Raw genomic sequence first — 26,205 nt, 5'->3', positions numbered from 1 at the left:
TTTAACGCATGAAACACTGTGCTTCTTGTAAAAATCCGACTTTTTTTTTATCTCGTAATGTTACGAGTTTACTCTCGTTATTTCCCACCCAAAATTATATTAGCCTGGCCATAATGTTCCGTCGTAACATCGTGTTGACTAAATAAATCAGAATAATTAAATAGCTCTAGTCTTGTACTGATTAGAAAAAAAATCAGGTGACCCCGGAAGAGGAACTATGTGTTGCTCTCAAAGTAGTCCCTCGTGGTAGTGGATCCTTAGCACATATTATAATAGTCACTTTTCTTAAAAATTAGATGAAAATACACATGTTGTAACATTCCTGTGTGTATGAGTGCCTAGTAATATATAGTTAAATGTCGGATTCCGTAGAAGAGTGGCAGGTAGTTCGACGGGGAAAAGGTGCATCAAGGAAATTTAAATCTCACCACCAAATCCCCCCTGCCTCTGCATGTCTGCAGGAACAGCTGGATGTTCAGAAACTTGTCAGACGGATCAGAGACACAGTGTAAGAAATCAAGCTCAAGTGAACCTAATGAACATCCTACAGAGTATGAAATCAGACCTGCCTGAAGGTTAGTTATTAATCTCATTTCCTGTGCACACTTCTAGTTCTGCTTTTATTTTGTCTCTTTTAGGTCTGAGTTGAGAGTTGAAGAGCTTTGGCAACAGTGGAAAAGTAAGTTCGGTTCACATCTACATATTTGCAGTGCCTTACTCAAGTATTCATACCCCTTGAACATACAGTACAACCAGAAACTTCAATGGATTTTGGACCAGCATAAACTAATGCATAATTTTAAATCAGAAGATAAATGACACATGGTTTGATTTTTTTAAATAAATACCAAAAAAAAAAAAACATAATCTGTTGTGTAACTGTATTAAGACCCCTTTAATCCAATACAGCCTAAAAAAAAAATTCCAATGTCACAAAATGCTGTCAGATGTCACCTAATTAGTAAACAGTCAATCTGTACATAATTTAATCTCATTTTGTTGGACAGGTGACATGTGTGTCGTTAAGGCCTCAGAGGGTTGTTAGAGAAAATCAGTAAACAAACTGCATCATGAAGACCAAAATCACAGCAGACATGTCAGGGATAAACTTGTAGAGAGGTTTAAAGCACTGTTAGGCCAGAAAACAATGTCCCAAAGCTTTCAATATCTCACAGAGCTACAGTATGTTCAATCCATCATTGAAAAGAAAACTGTGGAGTATTGCAATTGCAAACTAACAAAGTCATGGCTATACACCTAAACTGGCAGGATGGGCAAGTAGAACATAAATTAGAGAAGCAGCCAAGAGTTTCATGGTAACTCTGGAGTATCTGCAGAGATCCACTGATCAGGAGGGAGAGTCTTTAAAGAGAAAACTCCAGAAATGTGGCCTTAATAGAAGAGCGGCTAAAAGAAAGTCTTTGTTGATTTAAAAAAACAAAAAGCTATAAGAGGCCTTGTTTACTATTTTCCTTAAAACCATGTAGGGTACACAGCAAAAATTTGAAAGGAGATGTTTCAGTGAGGCCAAAATGTGGCGTTTTGGCCTGCATGCAAATGCTGTGTGGTAGCATCATGCAGTGGGGATCCCTTTTATCAGCAGAGACTGCTCAGAGTTAATGGGAAGATGGATGGAGCTAGATACAAGACAACCCTGAAAAAAAAAAAAAACTAGTTAAAAACCGCAAAAGTCTCAAGTCAGTTGTTCTCTAGATGTGGAGTAAAAGCAACGAAAAGCGGTTTTACAAAGTATTTTAACTTGGTAGGGTGAAAACAAATGCTATTATGCTCTCCTTTTTTTATCTACTACATACAATCCTGATAAGATACATTGATGTTTGTGATTGTAATGTGAAATAATATGAAAACGTTAAAGTGGTATGAATACTTCTTGAAGGCTTGGTAGCTTAGTTCATGAGGGATCTTGCTTGCAGCTTGGTGGTAATCTTGTCTTTAGATCAGCTTCTGTTAGCAACATCAACATCCCTATCAAGACCTTCAGAGAGAAGTGAGACCGACACCCAGCAGGACAAGGACACAGAGGGGACAGTACAGCAACATCTGGAGTGTGTGTGTTATGGCCTCGGCTCCTTTTCTTCATGTGTCTCAGCCCGCTACCAGCTTGCCATGTTGCTGCTGCTACTGGATGCAGGACAGGTGAGGCAATCACCTTCATCTGTGTTATACCTAACATTTATGAACATTTCATCTAAGTATGCATACTGTTGCTCCTTTCCTTGCATAGATTCCCCTGAAGAATTGCTCTCTTTATGATCCTGCATTCTCCTCTGCAGAGAGAGATGTTTTGAGAGGGCTGGGATTGACTTTACTCACAGAAAATGAGGTCAGGTACTTTCCATTTATATTAGTCTGTAATTTGTAATAATATATTTTTAATAGCAGTAGCTTAGAAAAATGTCAACATTTTCAGCCATTGAACCTTAACAAGCTAAATAAATAACATGTTTATTCTCAGTATTAAGCCACTTCTTTAATTATACATCCTTTCATAGAAAAACAGCATCTTATTTTGTGATCTTGTGAAGGAGGGGAAGCGTCTGGCCTCTAAGCCCACCCTTTTTTATCTAATGCACTGTGGAAAAGCCCTGTACAACAACCTGCTGTGGAAGAACTGGAGCCCACGCTGTTTGTCTCTGGTTACGATCATCGGAAACTGCTTCAGCGGCATCAGGGAGAGGTTTGTACCAGAAATAAATGAAATAAGATATTGAAAAAGGTGGCTGAGATGAGGTGACGTTCTCTCTCCAGGACCATCGAGAGGGAACTGAGGCGGGATTACTGTTACATCAGCAAAGCTGTGGATTTGTGTGAAGAGAGACGGCTGCCTTGTCCTTCCCGACTGATAGATGTCTTCAGTGATACAGCAGTTATCACTTTTCCTTCAGACCGATTAAACAAACTCCCACAGTCTACTTGGACAGACTCACCTGAACCACAATACCAACATTGCTTGGATTTAGAAATAATACTAAAACAAACGTGCGTCTCAACCTCTCCAGTGACAGGTGATTGATAACAATGGATGTATTTTTACTCCCAACACTGATGTAACTTTTTAAAATAAATCAGAATCATGGTAAGTTTATTCTGAGGCTTTTTGGGAGAAGAAAGGACAATGTTTACTATTCCAAACTCATCAGTTCAAGTCTGGTTTTATGTAGCAATAAATATTTTAAATGGATTAGTTTATGTTCCTCTTAAAATGTTTTATTCATGTTTATTATAAACTACATTCATATTTTTAGAGACATTTTGAATACGTTTCTTTTAGTTAAACTGCAAATAGTGGCACCAAAACATTTTAGTAGTGTGAAGTTCTGACAACCAACATTTTTTACTGAAGCTGACTTGAAAGGAATCAGTTCCTAAATATCAAACTAATTTAACGGGGAAATTGCTCCCACTGAAGGTCTTTTGGTCCACTGTCCATTAGCGGCTATGTGAAACAAATGTTCAAAACGTGTTGTTAGGCAGGTTAATATCTGATAGAAAGTAACGATGTGTGAAAATCTGCAAATATATCTGCAAAATAGTGTTGACTTTGTGCTTCTGTGTTTTCACCGCTTTTTACATCAGGTCGTTCGTCTGCTAGGTCACGTTTACAACATTCCACAAGAATGTTGTAAACTATTTACCATTGTCATTATGAAATTGAAGTCTCAACATCCATTGAGCAAAAACCAAATCAGTGTAACTTTTCAGGATAAGCCAGTAGATAAATAAACCACAGTGATGATGTTTCAGGCTTTTGCCGTTGCTAAGTATTTATTCCACTGGAAGAAATAACATGGGGGAGATACTGGAGCATAATTCTGTTTGGTTTAAATAATCTGCTAAAAAATACCTTTTTTCAGTAGAAGCAGCAATAACCAGGTTACTTTCGTAATAGAAGACAGTATATGTTTATTACAGCAAAGTATAAAGTTTATTTTTGGAAAAGAAATGCAGCCAAACAATGCTTGCTTCTCACAGCATCTGTGACAGTGAAACATCTGAAACATAAAAGAATACTCGTCTTTTTCTTAATACTACCTTCTTGTTGTTTTAATCACATTAAAATCCGGTAGTTTCATCTTACAGCAGTGTCTTTAGAAAACTCACCCCTACAAGCCTTTGTGTGTTTTTAGTGTTTTCACTCTTCAACACTTTCGTTGGTGACACTGTCTCCTCCATTTACTGCCTTGCTTCCTGTTCCATTGCTAGATTTTGAAACAACGTCTGCCCAGGTCAGTTTACTATTAAGGGCAGATGGGCTGAGAATTGTTTCTGTGCCTCTATTAATTTCTCCATTTTTCCCCCCTGAGGCTGACTGCATCTCACCTTCATTCACTCTCTGGACCTCAGCACCTGTAACTTCTCTGTCAGCATCAACATCGGTTTTCTCTTCATGTTTGCTTTGCTCAGCTGGCTCTAGCACACAACCGTTGGCTAAGACACCTGCACCACTCTCAGCAGACATGTCCTCCAACGGCTGCTGCTGTTCACTCTTCCGGTCTTCTTTCTCTGCTCTGTTTCCTCCGTCCCTAGCTTCCTTCCCACTTCCACGTTCTTTATCTGAGCTTTTGTCTTCTCTGCTAACTAGATGTGAGTTAACAGGCCAGATTGGGAGCTTGAATCCCAGTTCCTTTGCTGCTGCAGCCTTTCGTTCCAGGTGTTTCTGCTTATACTCCTGGAACCTGTCACTAAAAAAAAAAAAACATGGATATAGAAAATTGGTATCTCTTTTACTTGTAAGCATAAATCCACCCACTTATGAATAAGAAGCAGACACTTTGACAAATCAAAAGCAAGTGGTATATTTTTGATGCTGTGAACATTTTTTATATGCCTGAAAATGTGGTTGTTTTCTGTGATTTTTATAATGAAGACGAGTAGCCACCTGATATCCAGCAGAGAACAAATGGGGGGCCAGCCCACAGCTAGTTAGGTTCTCATATACAGAGACCCAAAAAGACACAAGAAAGAAAGGCTCAAACAAACAGGTACAGTTTAAAAAAACAGCACTCATATTGGAGGCATTGAAATGTGAGAGGCAGTAAGGTTTGGAGAGTGTAATATTTCTATTTTGCTTTATATGCAAGGTATGGTGAATAAAACACACCCTTCAAATGCAGACTTTACTAGAAGATTCAGGGCAAAATGTACTCGTACTCGTCGTCTTTCGCTTATCCGGGACCGGGTCGCGGGGGCAGCAGACTCAACAGAGACGCCCAGACGTCCCTCTCTCCAGACACCTCCTCCAGTTCCTCCAGGGGGAGCCCAAGGCGTTCCCAGGCAAGCCGAGAGACATAGTCCCTCCAGCGTGTCCTGGGCCGTCCCCTGGGCCTCCTCCCGGTGGGACGTGCCTGGAACACCTCCCGAGGAAGGCGTCCAGGAGGCATCCGGTATAGATGCCCGAGCCACCTCAACTGACTCCTCTCGATGTGGAGGAGCAGCGGCTCTACTCCGAGCCCCTCCCGAATGGCCGAGCTCTTTACCCTATCTCTAAGGGAGTGCCCGGCCACCCTACGGAGGAAGCTCATTTCAGCCGCTTGTATCCGGGATCTCGTTCTTTCGGTCATGACCCAAAGTTCATGGGCATAGGTGAGGGTAGGAACGTAGACTGACCAGTAAATTGAGAGCTTTGCTTTTTGGCTCAGCTCTTTCTTCACCACAACGGACCGGCACAGCGCCCCCATTACTATGGCAGCCGCACCGATCCGTCTGTCGATCTCCCGCTCCATTCTTCCCTCACTCATGAACAAGACCCTGAGATACTTAAACTCCTCCACTTGAGGCAGGAACTCCCCTCCAACCTGAAGAGGACAAGCCACCCTTTTCCGGTCAAGTACCATGGCCTCGGAGTTGGAGGAGCTGATCCTCATCCCAGCCGCTTCACACTCGGCTGCGAACCGCCACAGCGCATGCTGTAGGTCTTGGCTAGAGGGGGCCAGCAGGACCACGTCATCTGCAAAAAGAAGAGACGAAATCCACTGGTCCCCAAACCCGACCCCCTCCGGCCCTTGGCTGCGTCTAGAAATCCCGTCCATAAAAGTTATGAACAGGACCGGTGACAAAGGGCAGCCCTGCCGGAGTCCAACATGCACTGGGAACAGGTCCGACTTAGTGCCGGCAATGCGGACCAAACTCCTGCTCCGCTCGTACAGGGACCGGATGGCCCCTAGTAAAGGGCCCCCGATTCCATACTCCTGGAGCACCCCCCACAGGGCATCACGAGGGACACAGTCGAATGCCTTCTCCAGGTCCACAAAACACATGTGAACCGGTTGGGCAAACTCCCATGAACCCTTGAGCACCCTGTAGAGGGTATAAAGCTGGTCCAGTGTTCCACGGCCGGGACGAAAACCACACTGCTCCTCCTGAAGCCGAGGTTCGACTATCGTCGGACTCTCCTCTCCAATACCCTGGCGTAGGCCTTACCAGGGAGGCTGAGGAGTGTGATCCCCCTGTAGTCGGAACACAGCCTCCGGTCCCCCTTCTTATGAAGGTGGTACGCTGCTCTCTGCCCGTCTAAGTGATAAGGTCATATTCCTTGTGTGTGTACAGTTACAATTTGCAAATACATAATCTCAATAAAGGTCTCCCTGAAATTTTTTCTGCTTCTTTTTCCCTCTGCCCTCCAATACTCTTCTTTTTAAGAATTTGGTCCTTTTATGTACATACTATATGCATTGAGATCTTTCTAAATCAATGGGTGTAAATAGGGTGGACTGGGGTGGTGGTCCCCCTTTATATGAAGGGGGACCACCACCCCAGTCTGCCAGTCCAGAGGCACTGTCTCCGACCGCCACGCAATGTTGAAGAGACGTGTCAACCATGACAGCCCTACAACATCCAGAGACTTGAGGTACTCAGGGCGGATCTCATCCACCCCCGAAGCCTTGCCACCGCGGAGCTTTTTAACCACCTCGGTGACTTCAGCCTGGGTGATGAAAGAGTCCAACCCCGAGTCCCCAGCCTCTGTTTCCACCACGGAATGCGTGATGGCAGGATTGAGGAGATCCTCGAAGTACTCCTTCCACCGCCCGATAATGTCCTCAGTCAAGGTCAGCAATCTCCCGCCCCCACTATAAACAGTGTTGGCGAAGCACTGCTTCCCCCTCCTGAGGCGACGGACGGTTTGCCAGAATCGCTTCGAGGCCAACCAGTAGTCCTTCTCCATGGCCTCACCGAACTCCTCCCAGGCCCGGGTTTTTGCCTCTGCCACAACCCGGGCCGCAGCATGCTTGGCCTCATGGTACCCGTCAGCCGCCTCAGGAGTCCCACAAGCCAACCACAGCCGATAGGACTCCTTCTTCAGCTTAACAGCATCCCTTACTGCCGGTGTCCACCTCCGGGTTCTGGGATTGCTGCCGCGACAGGCACCGCAGACCTTACGGCCACAGCTACGGGCAGCAGCATCGACAATAGATGCGGAGAACATGGTCCACTCGGACTGTATGTCTCCAACATCCCCCGGGATCTGGTCGAAGCTCTCCCGGAGGTGGGAGTTGAATACATCCCTGGCCGAGGGCTTTGCTAGGCGTTCCCAGCAGACCCTCACTATGCGCTTGGGCCTGCCAAGTCTGCCCGGCTTTCTCCTCCTCCAGCGGATCCAACTCACCACCAGGTGATGATCAGTGGACAGCTCAGCCCCTCTCTTCACCCGAGTGTCCAAAACCTGCGGCCGAAGGTCTGATGATACGACAACAAAGTCGATCATCGACCTCCTGCCTAGGGTGTCCTGGTGCCAAGTCCACTGATGGACACCCTTATGTTTGAACATGGTGTTCGTTATGGACAATCCGTGACTAGCACAGAAGTCCAATAACAAAACACCACTCGGATTCAGATCAGGGAGGCCATTCCTCCCGATCACGCCTCTCCAGGTGTCACTGTCATTGCTCACGTGGTCATTGAAGTCCCCCAGCAGAATAATGGAGTCCCCGGGAGGGGCACTATCCAGCACCCCCGACAGGGACGCCAAGAAGGCCGGGTACTCTGCACTGCCACTCGGCCCGTAGGCTGAAATGATAGTCAGAGACCTCTCCCCAACCCGAAGGCGCAGGGATACGACCCTCTCATCCACTGGGGTAAACCCCAACACGAGACGGCTGAGCTGGGGGGCAACAAGCAAACCCACACCAGCCCGCCGCCTCTCCCCGTGGGCCACTCCAGAGTAGAACAGAGTCCAACCCCTCTCAAGGAGCCAGCGAGGTGACATTCCACGTCCCTAGAGCCAGCCTAAGCATCCGGGGATCAGGCCGCTGAGGTCTCCACCTTCGTCCGCCACCCAATCCTCTTTGCACCGGTCCCTCACGGTTCCCCCTGCAGGTGGTGGGCCCACTGGGGGATGGCCTCGCGTCTCTCGTTCGGGCTTGGCCCGGCCAGGTCCCGCGAGGAGCAACCCGGCCACCAGGCGCTCTCCGACGAGTCCCGACCCCAGGCCTGGCTCCAGGGTAGGATCCCGGCTCCGCCGTACCGGGCGACGTCACGTGCCTTGATATTTTGTTCTTCATGAGGGATTCTTGAACCACTCTTTGTCTGACCCATCACTTAGAGCCTGTTTGCCATGGGAGACCCTACCAAGGGCATTTACGCCCCAGACAACATAGCCTCTAGGATCATTTGAGCACTCAAACCCCTTCACCACGTTAAGGTGGTGGTTCAAGGAGGGGAGGGCAAAATGGGCAAAATGTATTAGTCAATAAATAAAATTCTGTTCCCTCTCTGCTGCTCTCAAGGTAAATTTGAAAGAAAACAGCTACAGTAATATTCAGAATTTAGTCACATTTATTTGCTAATATATACAATATGTGTAGGTTAAAATCAGTGACCATGAGTGTGAGTTCTTAGAGGACTCCAGGAATCTCTCTTGAACTTTGCTCTAATAGATACAATCACTAAAAAAAAATAATAATAATAATTTCAAATGATTATTTGCTTATTTATTTTAGATATTTATTCATAGTTTGGGTTGGAAGTCAAAAACATGTTTTTTAATCTTCTACTGTGTTGCTGTTTATTATTAAGATTTATTTAGGGGTTATTGAGCCCATTCTGTAACTATAAGGCATTCAATACTTCTGTATAGCTGTTAAAAAAACCAAACTCCTCTAACTAATATTTAATGGAATAACTAACATGAGTGTTTTAAATTGTGTGGAGGAATTTTGGACCACTCTTCTTTGCAGAATTGTTTCATTTAGCCACATTCAAAGGCTTTAAATCATTCCTTGTCATTTTTAAGGTCACACCATAGCATTTCAATCAGTTTAAAGTCCGGACTGTGACTAGGCCCCTCTGAAATCTCGTTTTTTCCAAGACCATTCAGAGATGGACTTGCTGGTGTGCTCTGCCCTGCAGAATATCTCTGCTTGAGCCTAAGGTCAAAAACTGATGCTCAGACATTTTTCTTCAGGAGTTTCTGATAGAGAGCAGAATTTATGGTTCCCTAAATCATTGCAAGTCGTCCAGGTCCTAAAGCAGCAAAGCGGTCTCAGTCCATCACAGTTCCACCGCCATGTTCTACATCCCCTCTTTAGACTCCAAAAACGTGCTGCGAGAGTTATACATAAAGTAGGATTTTGTGATCACAACAATACTTTATTCCTGCAGTCCAAACTGCAAGATTTGGTAGATTTCTATACTGCACAACATCTACACACTCACAACTTCAAAGCAAAAAGGGGGTTATTATCTGAGGGGCTGTGGTAATTTTAAGATCCAAGCAGTGAGAACCACTAGGAAAAGTTTGTGTGTGTCCGTGTGTGGTGTTAAATTTTGGAACCGATTTGAATCGCAGCTCAAGCAATGTTTAAATATACAGGGGTTGGACAATGAAACTCAAACACCTGGTTTTAGACCACAATAATTTATTAGTATGGTGTAGGGCCTCCTTTTGCGGCCAATTCGTCTTGGGAATGACATATACAAGTCCTGCACAGTGGTCAGAGGGATTTTAAGCCATTCTTCTTGCAGGATAGTGGCCAGGTCACTACATGATACTGGTGGAGGAAAACGTTTCCTGACTCGCTCCTCCAAAACACCCCAAAGTGGCTCAATAATATTTAGATCTGGTGACTGTGCAGGCCATGGGAGTTGTTCAACTTCACTTTCATGTTCATCAAACCAATCTTTCACCAGTCTTGCTGTGTGTATTGGTGCATTGTCATCCTGATACACGGCACCGCCTTCAAGATACAATGTTTGAACCATTGGATGCACATGGTCCTCAAGAATGGTTCGGTAGTCCTTGGCAGTGACGCGCCCATCTAGCACAAATATTGGGCCAAGGGAATACCATGATATGGCAGCCCAAACCATCACTGATCCACCCCCATGCTTCACTCTGGGCATGCAACAGTCTGGGTGGTACGCTTCTTTGAGGCTTCTCCACACCGTAACTCTCCCGGATGTGAGGAAAACAGTAAAGGTGGACTCATCAGAGAACAAAACATGTTTCTCATTGTCCACAGCCCAAGATTTGCGCTCCTTGCACCATTGAAACCAACATTTGGCTTGGCATGAGTGACCAAAAGTTTGGCTATAGCAGCAAGGCTGTGTATATTGACCCTGTGGAGCTCCCGACGGACAGTTCTGGTGGAAACAGAAGAGTTGAGGTGCACATTTAATTCTGCCATGATTTGGGCAGCCGTGGTTTTATGTTTTTTGGATACAATCCGGGTTAGCACCCGAACATCCCTTTCAGACAGCTTCCTCTTGCGTCCACAGTTAATCCTGTTGGATGTGGTTCGTCCTTCTTGGTGGTATGCTGACATTACCCTGGATACCGTGGCTCTTGATACATCACAAAGACTTGCTGTCTTGGTCACAGATGCGCCAGCAAGACATGCACCAACAATTTGTCCTGTTTTGAACTCTGGTATGTCACCCATAATGTTGTGTGAATTTCAATATTTTGAGCAAAACTGTGCTCTTACCCTGCTAATTGAATCTTCACACTCTGCTCTTACTGGTGCAATGTGCAATCAATGAAGACTGGTTACCAGGCTGGTCCAATTTAGCCATGAAACCTCCCACACTAAAATGACAGGTGTTTCAGTTTCATTGTCCAACCCCTGTACATCAGTTTTAATCAAGATATAAAGAAATGGTTTGGTCATAATACATGGGGGCTCTGACTGGCTCTGTAATGTACATGTGTATATTGTGTATGTAATAACTATATATTGCATGTGTTGATTCTTTACTTTATGTATTATGTTACCGGTGTAATAGGCTATTATGATATGCACACCTTCCAAGGAATTCTGTTGTCAGTCCACAGAATATTTCCCCTAAACATTTGGTAATCATTAAGATTTCTTTTTTTAAATTGTGAGAGTTTGTGTTCTTTTTGGTCAGCAGGGGTTTTGCCAAGTCTTTTTCTAATTGTTGAATCATGAACTCTGACCTTAACTGAGGCAAGTGAGGTCTCCAGTGCTTTAGAGGTTCTGGGTTCTCTTATCACTCCCTGGATAAGTTGTGCAGGTGCTCATAGATTAATTGTGGTAGGTCGGTCAGTCCTAGGAAGTTTTGCCACTGTTCCAAGTTTTTACCATTTGTTTATTGGTTTTTCTGTGGTTTGTTGGAGTCCTAAGGCCATAGAGATGGCTCTGTAGCCCTTTCCAGACTGATAGATGTCAATGCCAGTTTTGTCTTGTGCTCTTGCTGTCAGACAGCTTCTATTTAGGTCATCTGTTGATTCTACAAGTCTGGTAATTAAGTTTAGGTATAGTGAGTGAAACTGAACCTAAAATGTGGTCAATCACAATAATTAAAGATATAATAATGGGGTTTGGTTATTGTTTCCCTTAGATACAGGTTGGTCTGGATAGTTTATTTCCTAAGGAAATGAAATCGTCCTTTGAAAACCACATTTTGTATTAAGGTTATTGTTATCTGATAATAACATTTTTTTGACAATTAAGGACAAGTCTGAAAGGGGCAAATACCTTTTCACATAAATTGAGAAATGTTATTCTGTTTTGAGATTTTCTCTCCTTAACAAATACAAAATTTGGATTGGGAAATTGTTTTTTTTTTTTTTAAACCAAGCTACAAACTTCTTGTCATTTACCCAAATAATCGTTTTTCAATTTCTAATTTCACACCATCCAGTGTTTTTAGCAATTTGAGAATATTCACCTGCGTGTGATCCTCCTTATCCCTGTAACCAGGACCATCTGCTCCAGAATAGTGTCAGATGTTGGGCTTAGACACTGAGAACAGAACATGCAACAACCTGAGCATGTTTTTTCACCTTTTAGAAGACTTATTTACACAAGCCCGTACACTTACCTCCACAGTTTGCTCAGCAGAGTCACTTCCTGCCTGTCTGAGAGTGCGTTCCACCTTGACTGCCTGCTTGGTTATAGTGCCCAGGAACTCTTTGCTGCAGAGTGTCTGTGGGTGATCCTCTCCTAACTGGAAGATACATTTTATGTAAGCAGACATGCACAAAGAAAATTATCCATCTGACTTTCTTTATCAGTCTCACACAGTTACGAACCAAGGACGTAAAGGCAGAGAAGGCTTCTTTCTCATTTGACATTGCACTTCTATAGTCTCCTTTACTGCACATCCACTGGGCCAAAAGGTGGTGGCTGCACAGAAAAGTGGAGGGTTAGTAATGATTTAGAAAAGGTAAATATATTAAAGTAAACTTACTTATTATACAGGCATTTTCCCAGTGTGAGCAATGAATGGCATCGTACCTGAGAGCGGTATGCATATCTGTGGGGCCGAAAAAGGAAGTGTTAAGTTTCAGTGCATTCTTTAGGAACTGCCCTGTTTGATCTTCTGTCAGAACCAGGCCAAGACAGCTCTGCAAGAAAACAAGTAGGAGAAAAACAAACCATTAGCAAAACCTGTATTTCCTCCTTTGTTACAATGTAATAAACTGCTTTGACCTACGTCCAGTGTTGCAGTGTACGGGTGGTCTTCTCCATGGACTGTTAGCATTAGCAGGCGAGCTCTGAGAAGACATTTCTGGGCCAGGGTTGTCTCCCCTCCAGCATATGCATACACTGCTAAGAGGGCCTATAAATCAGACAACGATGATGATAATAACACAGTCACAATTAGAACAAGTAAACACTGATGACAACTAAATACATAAGCCGTACTCACATATTGCTGTATCGTGTTTGGATGGTCAAAGCCAAGCACCCTCTCACTGATAACCACTGATTTCAGCTGAACACTGCGAGCCTGTCAGGGGTCAAAATTTAGGTGTCAGTTACATCCTGAAATGTGCTGTAGTACACTTTCAAATGCATCAACAGTGTTGTCAGATTTATTACTGAAGTAAAAGTAGTAATATAGTCACGTTGACCTTGTAACAGTATATACCATATACCCCATGAAAGTTTTGCGATAGAACAACTCAAAGTAGTGCATGATTTTGCAGTTAAAGAAAAGGTTTACATGATTTTTCAAGTTTTTGCCAATAAACATCTGAACACTGTAAAGTTAATTTGTATTTACAGTCTTGTCATCTTTTCTCAATAGGATTTAGGTGACCATTGTGACTTGCCAACTCTAACATAAAAACATGCTTTGATATAAAACATTCCACTGCAGTTCTGGCTGAATGTTTTTGGTTGTCCTGCTGTAAGGTGAACCTTGGCTGCAGTTTTAAGTCTTCTGCAGCCTTTTTGTCGGTTTTCTTCCATAATTCCCCTGAGTTTTGCTTCACATTAACCTTGAACAGGGTTTTTTTTAAACAACCTTTATTTGTCATGGTAATTGTACATTCTCTCCATTTAACCTATCCCTTAGGGAGCAGTGGGCTGCCACTGTGCGGCGCCTGGAGAACATTCTGGGGCTAAGGGTCTTGCTCAGGGACCCAAAGTGGCAAGCTGTGGGATTCGAGCAAGTGTACTTGCGGCCTCTCCAGGGCGCAAATGCCCTGTTCTCTAACCAGTAGGTCACCACCTTCCCTGTCCCTCCTAAAGAAAAGGATCCCCATCGCATGATGCTGCCACCACCTTGTTTCCACATGTGGGTGGTGGGTTCAGGGTGATGTGCACTCTTAGTTTTCTGCCACATATAGTGTTTTGCTTGCAGGCCAAAAACTTTGGTCTTTTCTAACCAGAGCCACTTCTTTCACATGTTTTCTGTGCCCTCTACATGGCTTGTGAAAACCTTAAATGGGCCTTTCTTTGGCTTTCTTTAACAATGTCTTTCTTCTTGTCACACATCCACAAACACCAGTTTTGTAGAGTTCACAGCCTATAGTTGTCCTGTCCACAGATTTTCCCACCTGAGCTGTGAATCTCTGCACCTCTTCCAGAGTGACCTGGGGGCTCTTGGCTGCTTCTCTGATGATGCTCTCCTTGCTAAGCCTTCCAATTTAGGTGGATGCTTGGCAGGTCTGCAGTGGACCATATTGTTTTCATTTTCAGATGATGGACTGAACAGGTCTCTATGGGATGTTCAGTTTGGGATATTGTTTTATAACCCAACCTTGCATTTAACTTTCTCCCTGACCTGTCTGCTTTTTCTTGGTCTTCATGATGCTGTTTGTTCACTAATGTTCTCTAACAAACCTCTGAGGCCTTCGCAGGTCAGCTGGATGTATACTGAAACTAAATCACTCACTGGTGAACTACATTTACTAATTAATTGACTTCTGAAGGCAATTGGTTGTACAGGATTTTAACTTAGAGGTCTCAGAGTAAAAGTGGCTGTATGGAAAATGCAGATCACACTTTTTAGTTTTCCGTTTATAAAATATTTTGAAAACCATGCATCATTTTCCTTTTAACTCAATTATGCACTGCTTTGTGGTGGTCTGTCACATAAAATACCAATAAAATAGGCCGATGTCTCTGGCTGTAATGTGCCACAAGGTGAAAGCATTTCAGCGGTATTAATATTTTTGTAAGGCTCAGAGTAATGTAAAAGTAATTAGCCGCAGTCAACCATATCTGGAGAATGCAAATAAAATATCTTAAAATCTGCTAACATGCCGTCATTTCTGTCAGAAGTTGAAAGGCTGTGGAGTTGTAAGCATACCTCTGCTGCTTTGCCCTGCAGGAAGGTCACCTTGGCCAACAGGCTGTTGCAGTAACACGCCTCAGGGTCCAGATCATCACACACCCTGCCATACAGGTAAGCTGCTTCCTTCAGCTGTTCGTGGGCCTGATCCAGCAAGCCTGCACAGCAGAATGGGGAATTGTGAAGTAAAGAAGATCCAATCAAAAGCATGTGTTCAACATATAGCCAATATTTTTTTTTTCTTGTTAACATACCCTTTTGAATGGAGTTCTGTGCAGCACGGTATGCTTTGGAAGCATCCACAGTCGGCATGTCGATGTGTTTAACAACAGGGAAGATGTTGAGGATGTCGTCCGGATTGATGGGAGCTTTGTTCTGGTTGTCAAGGATGTAGTCTCTCAGCCTCAACTGGTGCAGATACACAATGAGAGTTCTTAAAGGTTTTTCCTTGGAGTTTATGTAGCTCTCATTCTATTTGAATATTTCTAATATATACATTGTGTCTTATCTTGATTACATCGTTAGAAAAGAAAAATTTGATTCAAAGAAACAAAGTTTAATGTTTAGGTTACCTGCACTCCAGTCTTTAAACAGAATTCTCTCAGCAAAGAGAGCTTTTGCAGTCCATAGTGCTCCACCAAGTGATTCGGACTAGAGCTATGAGAGAATGGCAAGGGTTAAATATTAACTTTACCACAGCATAACAAACAAAAAGGGTGAACAAGCAGTCTGTGTCCTCTCACCCAAGACTGTCAGAGATGTCATATGTTTCAACCGCATCTTGGCAGACCAGATTCCACAGCTCAGCTCCAGTTAGCATGCTCCAGGGCATGCTCTCTGAGGCCCCGGCCCCACGGCCACGCCTCCTTGACTTTTTCTTAGCTTCCTCTCCGCCAGGAGAGGGCATGAAGTGGTGAACCAGCAGGCAACCGAGGAAGTGACTGATGGCTGAAGAGAGGCTCGGTACGTCCACACCCTACAAAGACGTGACCAGATCCTTAGCAATATTTTTTTGTGGAGGACCACACCCGTTGACATAGTGCCAGTCAGAAGTTTACATACACTCATCACAGCCAGAACTGTCATATTCATTTTGGGCTTTTAATTGGTGAACGTCAAGGTTCTGTAAGTTCTCAACAGGTTGCTTTGAGTTGAATGGAGACCCACCAATGGATGTATATTAAGTCAACACCTCAAACACTGCTTCCTTGAGTGACATCATGGGAAAATGAAAGGAAATCCACCAAGATATAAGGAAGAGACCTTGTTGACCTCTACAAGTCTGGTTCATTCTTGGGGACAATTTCCAGATTTCTCAACATACCACCTTGGGGCATCTGGAAATTGTACTCAAAGATGCCTCAAGCATAAACATCATTGGAATGTTTAATCATGATACATTTCAGGAAAGGTTTCCGTACTTTCGGTTTGGAATGTACAAATCAACCCCAGAACCAAAGGAAATAAAACTTGTTGGCTGAAGCTCGTAAGAAAGAGTCATTAACCACAGCGAAACGAGTCGTTCACCAGCATGAGGTTGAAGACCCCTCAGAACAGATGAAGCCATTACTCCAAAAGCAGCATAAAATTCCAGATTAAAGTTTGGAAATGCAGCCAGGAACGGTTACCTTTTATTGTAAACTTGTCTAAAAAAAACTAAAATGATGTGTATAGCCATATGACCATTGTTACATTTGGAGGTAAAAGTGGGAAGCTTGCAAGACCTCAAGAACACAATCCACATTGTGAAGTACAGGGTGGCAGTATCAAGTTGTGTGGGTGTTTTGCAGCAGGAGGGACTGGGATTGGAAATATTGTAGCGGCATTTCTAAACATCAGCCAGGAGGTTAAAATTGATCTTACAAGTGGACAATAAATACCACCAACTACGTTACAAAATGTTTTATAGACAACAAAATCAATGTTTTAAAGTGGTTATTGAAAAGCCCGGAAATCAGTCTATTGAAAATTTGTGGGCAGAATTAAAAAGGTGTGCGGGAGCGGCCTATAAACCAGACTCAGTTACACCAGTTCTGCCAGGAGGAATGGACCTAAATTAAAACAAACTGTTGTGAGAAGCTTGTGGAAGAATACCCAAAATGTTTGAGTCATACAATTTAAAAGCAATGGTAGCAAATATTGAGGTAATGTATGCAAACTTCCAACCAGAACTGTCCTTTACCCACCAATATTTTAAGGTGTCCAAGCATAAGAAATTATAGGAGTCATTACAGAATTCTGCAAAGTACCTGTAGGAAATGGTTGAACACTCTTTTTGCTGAGCGGATGAAAATTTCCCCTATAGTTGATCTCTGTTTCATACCAAAAAAGAGAATGAAGAACGTTGTTAAAGCCGTTGCATTGGGACAGTTTTAAATATGTCAATTAAATATCTGCATATGAAGCAAACCATTATATGCCTGAGGCGCTCCTTGTGTTCTGACTGGGAAATAGCCTTGACCACGTGACCCAGGTAGCGGAGGTTGATGCCTTTCTGGTGTAGCACCTGTTTTAGAGAAGCTCCGTCCATCGGCGCCTCATTGCTTTGTAGGCAACACTGCAACTACAACCACAAACATTAAAACATATTATGCATTGATTTCATTGTCAGGCAGAATTTCCCTGTGACATGGAATCTGAAACATTGGAGACACGCACAAAGGCTGGTATCTGGTGTGTGATGATAAAAGCTGCAGCTTCTCTCAGCAACTTCTCCTGCAGGTTTGTTGATGCACTCTCAGTGGGAGGAAAATGTATTCCTGAATGCAAAACACAAGAAGAATGGCTCTAAAAATGATATACTGTCTGTGAATGCTATTTCTGAGAAGGCACAGCTAGTGTGTATACCTGGAGAGAAAACATTTGGGTTAAAGCGCATCTCAAAGATAATGTCGCTAACTGAGCTCACGTCTTTGCACGCAGCTCGTACTGCATCAGTCGCTCGAGAGTCACCTGGGAAAAAGTAAAAATTGGTCCAGAATAAAATGTGTGCTTTGTATTAAACATAACTGGAATTCCATTTTACAGGAATGTGGTAAAACACTCCCTACAGGCCGTTGCACATTCTTCAAATCCTCCATTTTCATCCATTTTCTCCTTCACACGTTCAGTGAACTGACAATGTCTGAAAACAAACAAAGTAAACATTTAAACTTAATGAAAAAATAAGTTAAAACTGAATAAATTTTTTTTTCTTTCATACTAAACTCACTTGTGCTGAATGAAAGCCTGCACCAGCTCTGGCCTCAGTCTACATAGACCATGAGGAAAGCTTTTTGGAAGCCCAGTTGTGCCCCGATAATCCTCTGCCCAACCTTCTTTCTCATTCCCGTTCCTCTTCTCCTCATTCTCTTCACAGCTTTTGCTGCTGTCTTCCTCTCCAGCAGATATCTGACTTTGTGTTTCTTCCTCTGGGCGGAAGTTGGCATCAGCTGGGAAGCTTCTGAATACATCTAGTAAATAGAACCTCCCATCGGCCCCCAGTAGCCCCTGAGCATCCACGGAGGTGAACAGAGGTACCTGGTGCCCCTTGGGAGCCACAACAACATGTCTCTGGATGGACAGACTTTTGGCCGCGTGAGCCAGTAGGGCTAGCAGCCGCCTGCGATGAGGGGATTCTTGGGGCCCTGCATTCACTCCATAAAGCAAACCTCTGAGAACAGAAGAAGAAGTCTAACACAGCTCATCACTCGGAACAAATTAAGGCCACAGGTAGTAAGTACCTCGAGGCAGGAGAATCTTTCTGATCCTGCTCTGAGCTTTCAAAGCCAGGAGCCAGACCCTGGGCCGACAGGCGTACTCCTCTGTAGTCTACGATGGCTGTAGGTATGGTATGCAGCCCCTGCAGCCCCTCTAAGTCACTGTAAGCCTGCACGCCACTAAGCTCCAGCCTCTGAGCAGCCCTGAAAGCAGGAGATGAGAAAAAACATAAAGCAAAATTGAGAAAAAAGTTAATTTATCCTTTGATTAAAACCTCTGGTATACAAGTAAAAAGCCTCAAAATAAATGACAATTTTTTTCAGTAGGATGAACCTAACATTATGAAATATTTGGTATCTACAAAAATCACAATGTAGCTATTCTAAAATGTGTCACAATCATTGGCACCCACAGTGCATTGCAAAAGTATTCACCATTTGACATTTTCAGATTTTACAACCAAACACTTTAATGTATTTTATGGGGATTTTATGTAACAAAATAGTATATAACACAGGATAACAGTTTTTTAAATTATTGCCTTATAACATCTTTCCATCAACAGTCACCAGCTTTCCTATCCCTGCTGAAGTAATGTATTCCCACATCATGATCCTGCCACCACCATGTTTCACTATGGCAATAGTGTGTTCACAGTATCGTTCAGTGTTCATTTCCACCCGACACAGCATTTTGCATGTTGGCCAAAAAGTTCAATCTTGGTCTCATCTGACCAGAGTACCTTCTTCAATATATTTGTTGTGTCCTTTACATGGCTGGAGGCACACTGACAATTTCTTATGCTATCTTTCAACAATAGCTTTCTTCTTGCAACTCTTGTATAAAGGCCAGATTTGTGGAGAACACAACTAATAGTTGTTGTGCTGACAGATTTTCCTACCTGAGCTGTGGACCCCTGCAGCTCATCCAGTATTTCTATGGGCCATTTTGGTTTGATTAGTTGATTAGAATGTTTAGGAACTTTTAATTAGTAGTCCATGACTTCCTGTGTGCTTGGGGTACAATTATAAAATGAATTAGAGGCCAATTTCTCTTAGCCACTCTTCAATATGGGAAAGACAAAAGAGCATACTATTTAAGTAAGACAAATATGTGTTGATCTTTTTAAGTCAAGAAATGGCCACAAGAAAATAACAGCTCTCCTAAACTTGCCCACATAGTCAAAGCAACAATTATTCAGTTTAAAGTAGTTTAAATCAACTGGAACTATAACAAACACAACAAGTCAAGAACTAAAGTTCTTCTTCTCGACACGCAAAGTAAGGAGCCTGGTAAGGAAGGCGTACAACATCTCCAAAGCTCACTGTCAGGGAACTGCAGCAAAGAGTGGCATCTTGGGTTCAACAAGTCCCCATAACAATTTATTGTGATGCTTTCATACACATATTTATGATGGGTTACAGTAATAGTGGATGCTGTAGATGTACAGATGAACTGTAGATGTACAGTTTTACATGCATACTATCTCACATGTATGCTACTTTTGACCTTTATTACCTGCGTCCCCTCTCACCACCAAACAGTGGACTTGCGGCCCCCTGGCTCATGAACAAGCCACTCCACAAGAATGCTGGGTCCTCTGGGTTTCCATTTACTGGCTCAACAAATCCATCTAGAACAGTCTCCCCCCCCTGCATAACAGTCCTCACGAAAGCACTGTTAACCTGAGGTGTGGGTAAAATAGGAAGCAAACAGAAAAAACAATTCAGAAACATGTGGAAACTGTACTTCTTTCATAAGTAAAAACTTTCATGGGCTTATTTCTCACCTGTAGCAAAGTTTTGTCTCTCTGCAGCCTTTCTTCCAGACTTCCTTGTGGAAGATCCCTCGCAGCTTGTAACTCCTCATTCCAGTCTGGAGCCTAAATGCAAGACCAACAATCAGATAAGGTATATTTATGTTTTATGCAATATATCCACAAATATAAACAACAGCAAACCACTGCTGTGTGACAAATAACCTGTGCTGCTGCCTGTTCATCCACGCCCAATCTACTGAAGGTGTTCTTGTGCGCACGAGAAGTGCATGGAGGTCCGAGCCAGCACAGTGTGTGGTAAGGCGTGGGCATCGCCTCTAATGGTGGCTGCTGTGGCCTGAAGAAGGAAAGACATTATGCACTTCCATACGCAAACTCAGCTGCAGGGAATCTGACTCTGGTATTTAATATTACTTACCTATTTTTGAGTGTGGCGAAGGCTTGTTTGAAAATAGGACTGATGTGACACAGCAGGTCAGTGAGACAGTGACAGGCAGGAGAAGATTGTGCAGGACGAGGGTCAAATATATCTTCAGTAGATCTAAACACGATAAAGAAGAAACTTAAAAATTGTTCATTATAAATGCAACCAGTGTCTTACAAAGGTAGTACTGCCCCCAGAACCTGTCATTTTGTCATGTTACAACCAAAAACTTCAATTCATATTATTGGGATCTGTTGTGACAGACCAACACATGCATGCTGGCTGTCTCCCCTAAATTACTGGCAAGCTGCACTTTTTCTTGTTTTTTTTATCAATGTCTTTATTTCTGTCTTTCTTTCTATCTAGTTATTGTGTCAACAGATTCTCCCACCTGAACTGAGGGCCTCTGCAGCTCCACAGTTACCATTAAAATCTTGGCAACTTCTCTGTTTGATGCTGTCCTTGTCTGCCCTGTCAGTTTAGATAGATTACCATATCTTGGTTATGTTTGCAGTTGTGTCATACTCTTTCTGTTTTCAAACCATGAAATAAACAGTTCTCCATAACATTTTCAAAGCCTGGGATCTTGTTTTATAACCTAACTCTGCTTTAAGCTTATCCCCAACTTTTAACCCTTCTCCCAAACCTCTCCACAGTGTTCTTCCTGTCCACTGTGTTCCTTGGTCTTCATGATGCTTTTTATTTACTGATATTATCTAACAAACCGTTAAGAAATCCACAGAACTGATATAACTAAGTGACTTCTGAAGGCAATTGGTAGTATGCATTTTATTTAGGGGCATCAGAATAATTGCATGCTGGTTTGTATTGTTCTAAAATTCCTCCCGAAAAATATGTGAAAAAATTTGACAAAGTTTGAACAAGAGTACTTTTGCTAGGTACTGTACATCTTCAAAGACATTGCTCTAATATAAAAACATGTCTAATTATTGCTGCCTAGTCCGAAAAGCAAATAATATGTGTCATAAATGTGCAGACCTGTTTAGGAAGAAACCTTTGGGACAGGATGTGATGTCACAATGCCGACCCTCTATTGTCGCCACTGTGATGTACATGAAGTCTCCCTGCAGCTTCCTGTGTCCTGGAGGGGGGTGCCAGCAGCTGAGAGACAAATCTTTCAGGTAGCTGGGGGCCTGGTAAGGATAAAGACGCATAAAGAGGAAGCGGGTAAATTGGTGTTTTTGTTAGGTCAAACTAGCTAAATACCCAGACAGAGTGTATGAATGGTGTATTATTTTGCCTCACAGAAACCTGGCTGCAGCAACAGGATTATGTTACTATAAATGAGTCAACTCCTACTAATTACTTAAATTTTCACATTCCTCGAAATACTGGGCGAGGAGGAGGAGTAGCAACCATCTTTTAGTCCGATTTATTGACTAGTCCCAGACCAATCAATAGCTACAACTCTTTTGAACATTTAATCCTTAGTTTTCCTCGTCCAAATTGCAAAGCACTAAAACCACTTCTGTTTGTTGTTTTGTACCGTCCATCAGGTCATTACTCTCAATTTTTAGATCAGCTTTGCAGACCTTTTATCTGATTTAGTATTAAATACAGATAAGGTTATTATAGTGGGGGATTTTAACATTTATGTTGACACTGAAAGTGATAGCCTAAATATAGCGTTTAATGCTATCTTAGACTCAATTGGCTTTGCTCAAAACATTAACAAACCTACCCACCTTTGTCTTCATTCTCTGGACCTTGTGCTGTCTGACCATTTCTTAATAACCTTTGAGTTTAAAGAAAAAATTTATTATAGTAGATCATTATCATACAATGCTATAACAGCCTTTAAAGAATCTGTTCCACTTTTGATTTCCTCATTATCACAGAAAAACACAGTGGAGGGCAATAATTTTGTTTCTTCCCTTTCACAAATTGATTCTCTTGTTTATAGTGTTACTTCATCATTGCGTGATGCATTAGACAATCCAGCCCCCTTGAAAAATAAGGTAATTATTCATAGAAGGCTGGCTCCCTTGTTTAATTCAGAGCTGCGTACTTTAAAGCACAATGTTAGAAAATTGGAGAGTAAATGGCACTCTACACACCTAGAGGATTCCTACTTAATCTGGAAAAATAGCCTGCTGTTGTATAAAAAGACACTTCACCAAGCTAAAACCACATATTTCTCATCATTAATAGAAGAGAACAAGAATAATCCTTGGTGTCTCTTTAGTACAGTTGCTAAACTTACACAGAGTCATAGCTCTGTTGAGCCATCCATTCCCTTAGCTCTTAGCAGCCATGACTTTATGGGATTCTTCTTAAATAAAATTGATTCTATTAAAAATAAAATCTTTGACATACTCTCGAAGATGATTACTTCATCCTCAGCAAGTGAGACAACATTGGAAGTAACTGTAGAACCTGATCTGTGTTTGGACTGTTTTGATCCTGTGGACCTTCCTGAGTTATCGGAAATATTAGCTTCATCTAAACCTTCAACTTGTATGTTAGACCCAATCCCAACCAAACCCCCTCACCAAAAGGTTATTGCTGGGTTTTAAGCAGAGTGAGTGTAAAAAACAATTTACCATGCTTTGAGCATATGATCAGTTTTCTAAAAGTGAAAAGACAATGGCAAATCTGCAAACCTACCAAGACATGGTCATCCATCTAAACTGACAGATCGTTCTGGCAAGGAATGCAATAATCACAGAAACCGCCAAGAGGTCCATGGAAACTGATTTCGTACCGGTGTCACGTATTTCCACTGACAAAGAGGTTCAACTTATATGTTTGACCCAATCCCAACCAAATTATTTAAGGAAGTGTTCCCTCTGATTGCCAGTCCCATTTTAGATATGATTAATCTATCTTTAGTAAATGGATATGTACCACAAGCTTTTAAGGTAGCTGTAATTAAGCCTTTACTTAAGAAACCTTCGCTTGATCGAGATGACTTAATAAATTACAGACCTATATCCGATCTTCCATTCTTATCTAAAATTCTTGAGAAAATAGTTGCTAATCAAATGTGTGAGCATTTACACAGCAATGACCTGTTTGAAGAGTTTCAGTCAGGTTTCAGAGCTCATCATAGCGCTGAAACAGCTCTGCTGAAAGTCACTAATGATATTCTTATGGCCTCAGATAATGGACTTGTGTCTGTACTGGTTCTGTTAGATCTCAGTGCTGCATTTGATACAGTCGACCATAATATTCTCTTAAAAAGGCTGGAATATGCTGTAGGGATCAGGGGAACAGCACTAGGCTGGTTTAAATCTTATTTGTCTGACAGATTCCAGTTTGTTCATGTAAATGATAAATCATCTTTAAACTCCGGGGTTAATTGTGGAGTACCACAGGGTTCAGTACTTGGGCCAATTCTCTTTACTATATATATGCTTCCAATAGGTCAAATTATCAGGCAGCATAGAATAAATTTTCACTGTTACGCTGATGACACTCAGCTTTACTTATCCATGAATCCTGATGAGCCCAACCAGTTAGATAGACTACAAGCATGTCTTGAAGACATAAAAACTTGGATGACTTTAAATTTTCTACTTCTAAATTCAGACAAGACAGAAGTTGTGTGGACCGGAGTCTTTAAAAAAGAAACTGCTTAGTCAATCATTTAACCTGGATGGCATTAAATTGACCTCCATAATAAAGTAAAAAACCTTGGTGTTATTTTTGACCAGGACATGTAATTTAAATCCCATATTAAACAGGTTTCTAGTATTTCCTTTTTTCATCTCCGGAACATTGCCAAAATTAGAAATATCCTGTCAAGGAGTGACGCTGAAAAACTAGTCCATGCATTTGTTACTTCAAGGCTGGACTATTGTAATTCTTTACTATCAGGATGTCCACAAAATGCAGTTAAAAGCCTTCAGCTGATTCAAAATGCTGCAGCAAGAGTTCTGATGAAAATTAAAAAGAGAGATCATATTTCTCCTACTTTAGCTTCCCTTCATTGGCTCCCTGTTAAATCCAGAATAGAATTTAAAATTCTCCTCCTCACATATAAAGCCCTTAATGATTTAGCTCCATCATACATCAGAGATCTGATTGTTCCATATGTTCCTAACAGAGCACTTCGTTCTCAGACTGCAGGTTTACTGGTGGTTCCTAGAGTCTCTAGAAGTAGAATGGGAGGCAGATCCTTTAGTTATCAGGCTCCTCTCCTGTGGAACCAGCTCCCAGTTTTAGTCCGTGTGGCAGACACCCTGTCTACTTTTAAGGCTAGGCTTAAAATTTTCCTTTTTGATATAGCTTATAGTTAGAGTGGCTTAGGTTATCCTGAGCTATCTTACTTATTTTTTTTACCTCCATCTTCTTCCCTCCCTGTTGGATGGAGTAAGGGGGAGTCAGGTTTAGCCTAAACCGGCTCAGTTATGGTTGAGGTGCAAACACACCCTCCATTTCTACTACCTGTATGACTCCTTCTCTTTTCCAATGGTTATGGTCATCTGACAGAGAGAGGTATCCCAATCGTTGTGGTTAGTATAACAATGGCCATCAGTGGGCTGTAGATGGACAAACTGTCTACTTTTAAGGCGAGGCTTAAAACTTTCCTTTTTGATAAAGCTTATAGTTAGAGTGGCTTAGGTTATCCTGAGCTGTCTCTGTAGTTATGCTGCTATAGGCTTAGGCTGCTGGATGACGTAATGACCACTTTCACCCTCTTCGCTACATTCTCACACTACTCTCTAATTCTGCATTATTTGCTGTTATTTCAGTTTTTAACTTTATGTTCTCCCTCTTTTCTCTTCCTAGAAGCTACACCTGGTCTGACTCTGTTTCTACCTGTGACACCTTTCTGGAGAGGGGCATTGTCCAAGCTTCTGCTGGCAACAACTTAATGTTCACCCTCTACCGATGATACACATGGCCCTGTCTTTCAGTGTTTAACCCTTTCTCTCTCCTAGACATGGTATTTGACAGAGTTTTTATTGTGACTAACTCTATGTGCTCTCTTTCAGACTCTAACCTTGAAAACTGGCTCAGAGTTTAGTTGTTTTTTTTTTCTAGATGCAATGACTAAAGGAGCTACATCCATTAACATTTACTTTTCCTTCCCATAGAAAGTACTCCTGGATCAGTGCAGAGTTTGTCCTCTCTACTGTCGCTACATGCATGCTCAGTATGAGGGATTGCTGCAAAGTCAACGCCAGTGACTGTCCACTGTCTCTACATGCTCATCCGGAAGGAGGAAATGCTGCAAGTCACTGACTGGATGCAATCTGCTGGGTTTCCTTAGACAGAAAAACTTTTTATCCAATTTGAATAAATAACTGAATCTGACTGCACTGTTCAATGG

At 42.4% G+C, this 26,205-nt stretch overlaps 2 protein-coding genes across 2 annotated transcripts in view; one reads left to right on the top strand and one right to left on the bottom strand.

Moving 5' to 3' along the window:
• The first annotated feature begins 213 nt into the window (after positions 1 to 213).
• On the top strand, positions 214 to 3,766 carry srrd (SRR1 domain containing). The gene is made up of 6 exons (XM_047380583.1): positions 214 to 508; positions 639 to 679; positions 1,958 to 2,157; positions 2,246 to 2,344; positions 2,547 to 2,698; positions 2,770 to 3,766. The coding sequence occupies exons 1-6, from the start codon at positions 357 to 359 to the stop codon at positions 3,032 to 3,034; spliced, it is 909 nt and encodes a 302-aa protein (XP_047236539.1). The 5' UTR covers positions 214 to 356; the 3' UTR covers positions 3,035 to 3,766.
• Positions 3,767 to 3,927: 161 nt separating this feature from the next.
• The window catches only part of si:ch211-166a6.5 (clustered mitochondria protein homolog), a 28,091-nt gene continuing 5,813 nt past the window's right edge, over positions 3,928 to 26,205 (bottom strand). Inside the window, exons 6-28 of the mRNA XM_047380573.1 lie at positions 21,906 to 22,060; positions 20,901 to 21,023; positions 20,687 to 20,819; positions 20,495 to 20,587; positions 20,224 to 20,390; positions 18,729 to 18,908; positions 18,218 to 18,658; positions 18,057 to 18,130; positions 17,854 to 17,958; positions 17,665 to 17,765; positions 17,417 to 17,569; positions 17,256 to 17,318; positions 15,750 to 15,982; positions 15,579 to 15,663; positions 15,261 to 15,414; positions 15,025 to 15,164; positions 13,135 to 13,215; positions 12,919 to 13,044; positions 12,720 to 12,829; positions 12,515 to 12,608; positions 12,304 to 12,429; positions 12,151 to 12,224; positions 3,928 to 4,703 (exon numbers count right to left, since the gene is read on the bottom strand). Coding sequence (XP_047236529.1) covers positions 4,154 to 4,703; positions 12,151 to 12,224; positions 12,304 to 12,429; positions 12,515 to 12,608; positions 12,720 to 12,829; positions 12,919 to 13,044; positions 13,135 to 13,215; positions 15,025 to 15,164; positions 15,261 to 15,414; positions 15,579 to 15,663; positions 15,750 to 15,982; positions 17,256 to 17,318; positions 17,417 to 17,569; positions 17,665 to 17,765; positions 17,854 to 17,958; positions 18,057 to 18,130; positions 18,218 to 18,658; positions 18,729 to 18,908; positions 20,224 to 20,390; positions 20,495 to 20,587; positions 20,687 to 20,819; positions 20,901 to 21,023; positions 21,906 to 22,060 — 3,561 coding nt within the window. The 3' untranslated portion in view covers positions 3,928 to 4,153. The remainder of the gene's footprint in view (positions 4,704 to 12,150; positions 12,225 to 12,303; positions 12,430 to 12,514; positions 12,609 to 12,719; positions 12,830 to 12,918; positions 13,045 to 13,134; positions 13,216 to 15,024; positions 15,165 to 15,260; positions 15,415 to 15,578; positions 15,664 to 15,749; positions 15,983 to 17,255; positions 17,319 to 17,416; positions 17,570 to 17,664; positions 17,766 to 17,853; positions 17,959 to 18,056; positions 18,131 to 18,217; positions 18,659 to 18,728; positions 18,909 to 20,223; positions 20,391 to 20,494; positions 20,588 to 20,686; positions 20,820 to 20,900; positions 21,024 to 21,905; positions 22,061 to 26,205) is intronic.

This window comes from Girardinichthys multiradiatus, chromosome 12 (genome assembly GCF_021462225.1).
Source record: "Girardinichthys multiradiatus isolate DD_20200921_A chromosome 12, DD_fGirMul_XY1, whole genome shotgun sequence".
NCBI classification, from domain to species: domain Eukaryota; kingdom Metazoa; phylum Chordata; class Actinopteri; order Cyprinodontiformes; family Goodeidae; genus Girardinichthys; species Girardinichthys multiradiatus.
The sequence above is the reverse complement of the archived record's forward strand: the minus strand, read 5'-3'. Positions and strand labels throughout refer to the sequence as shown.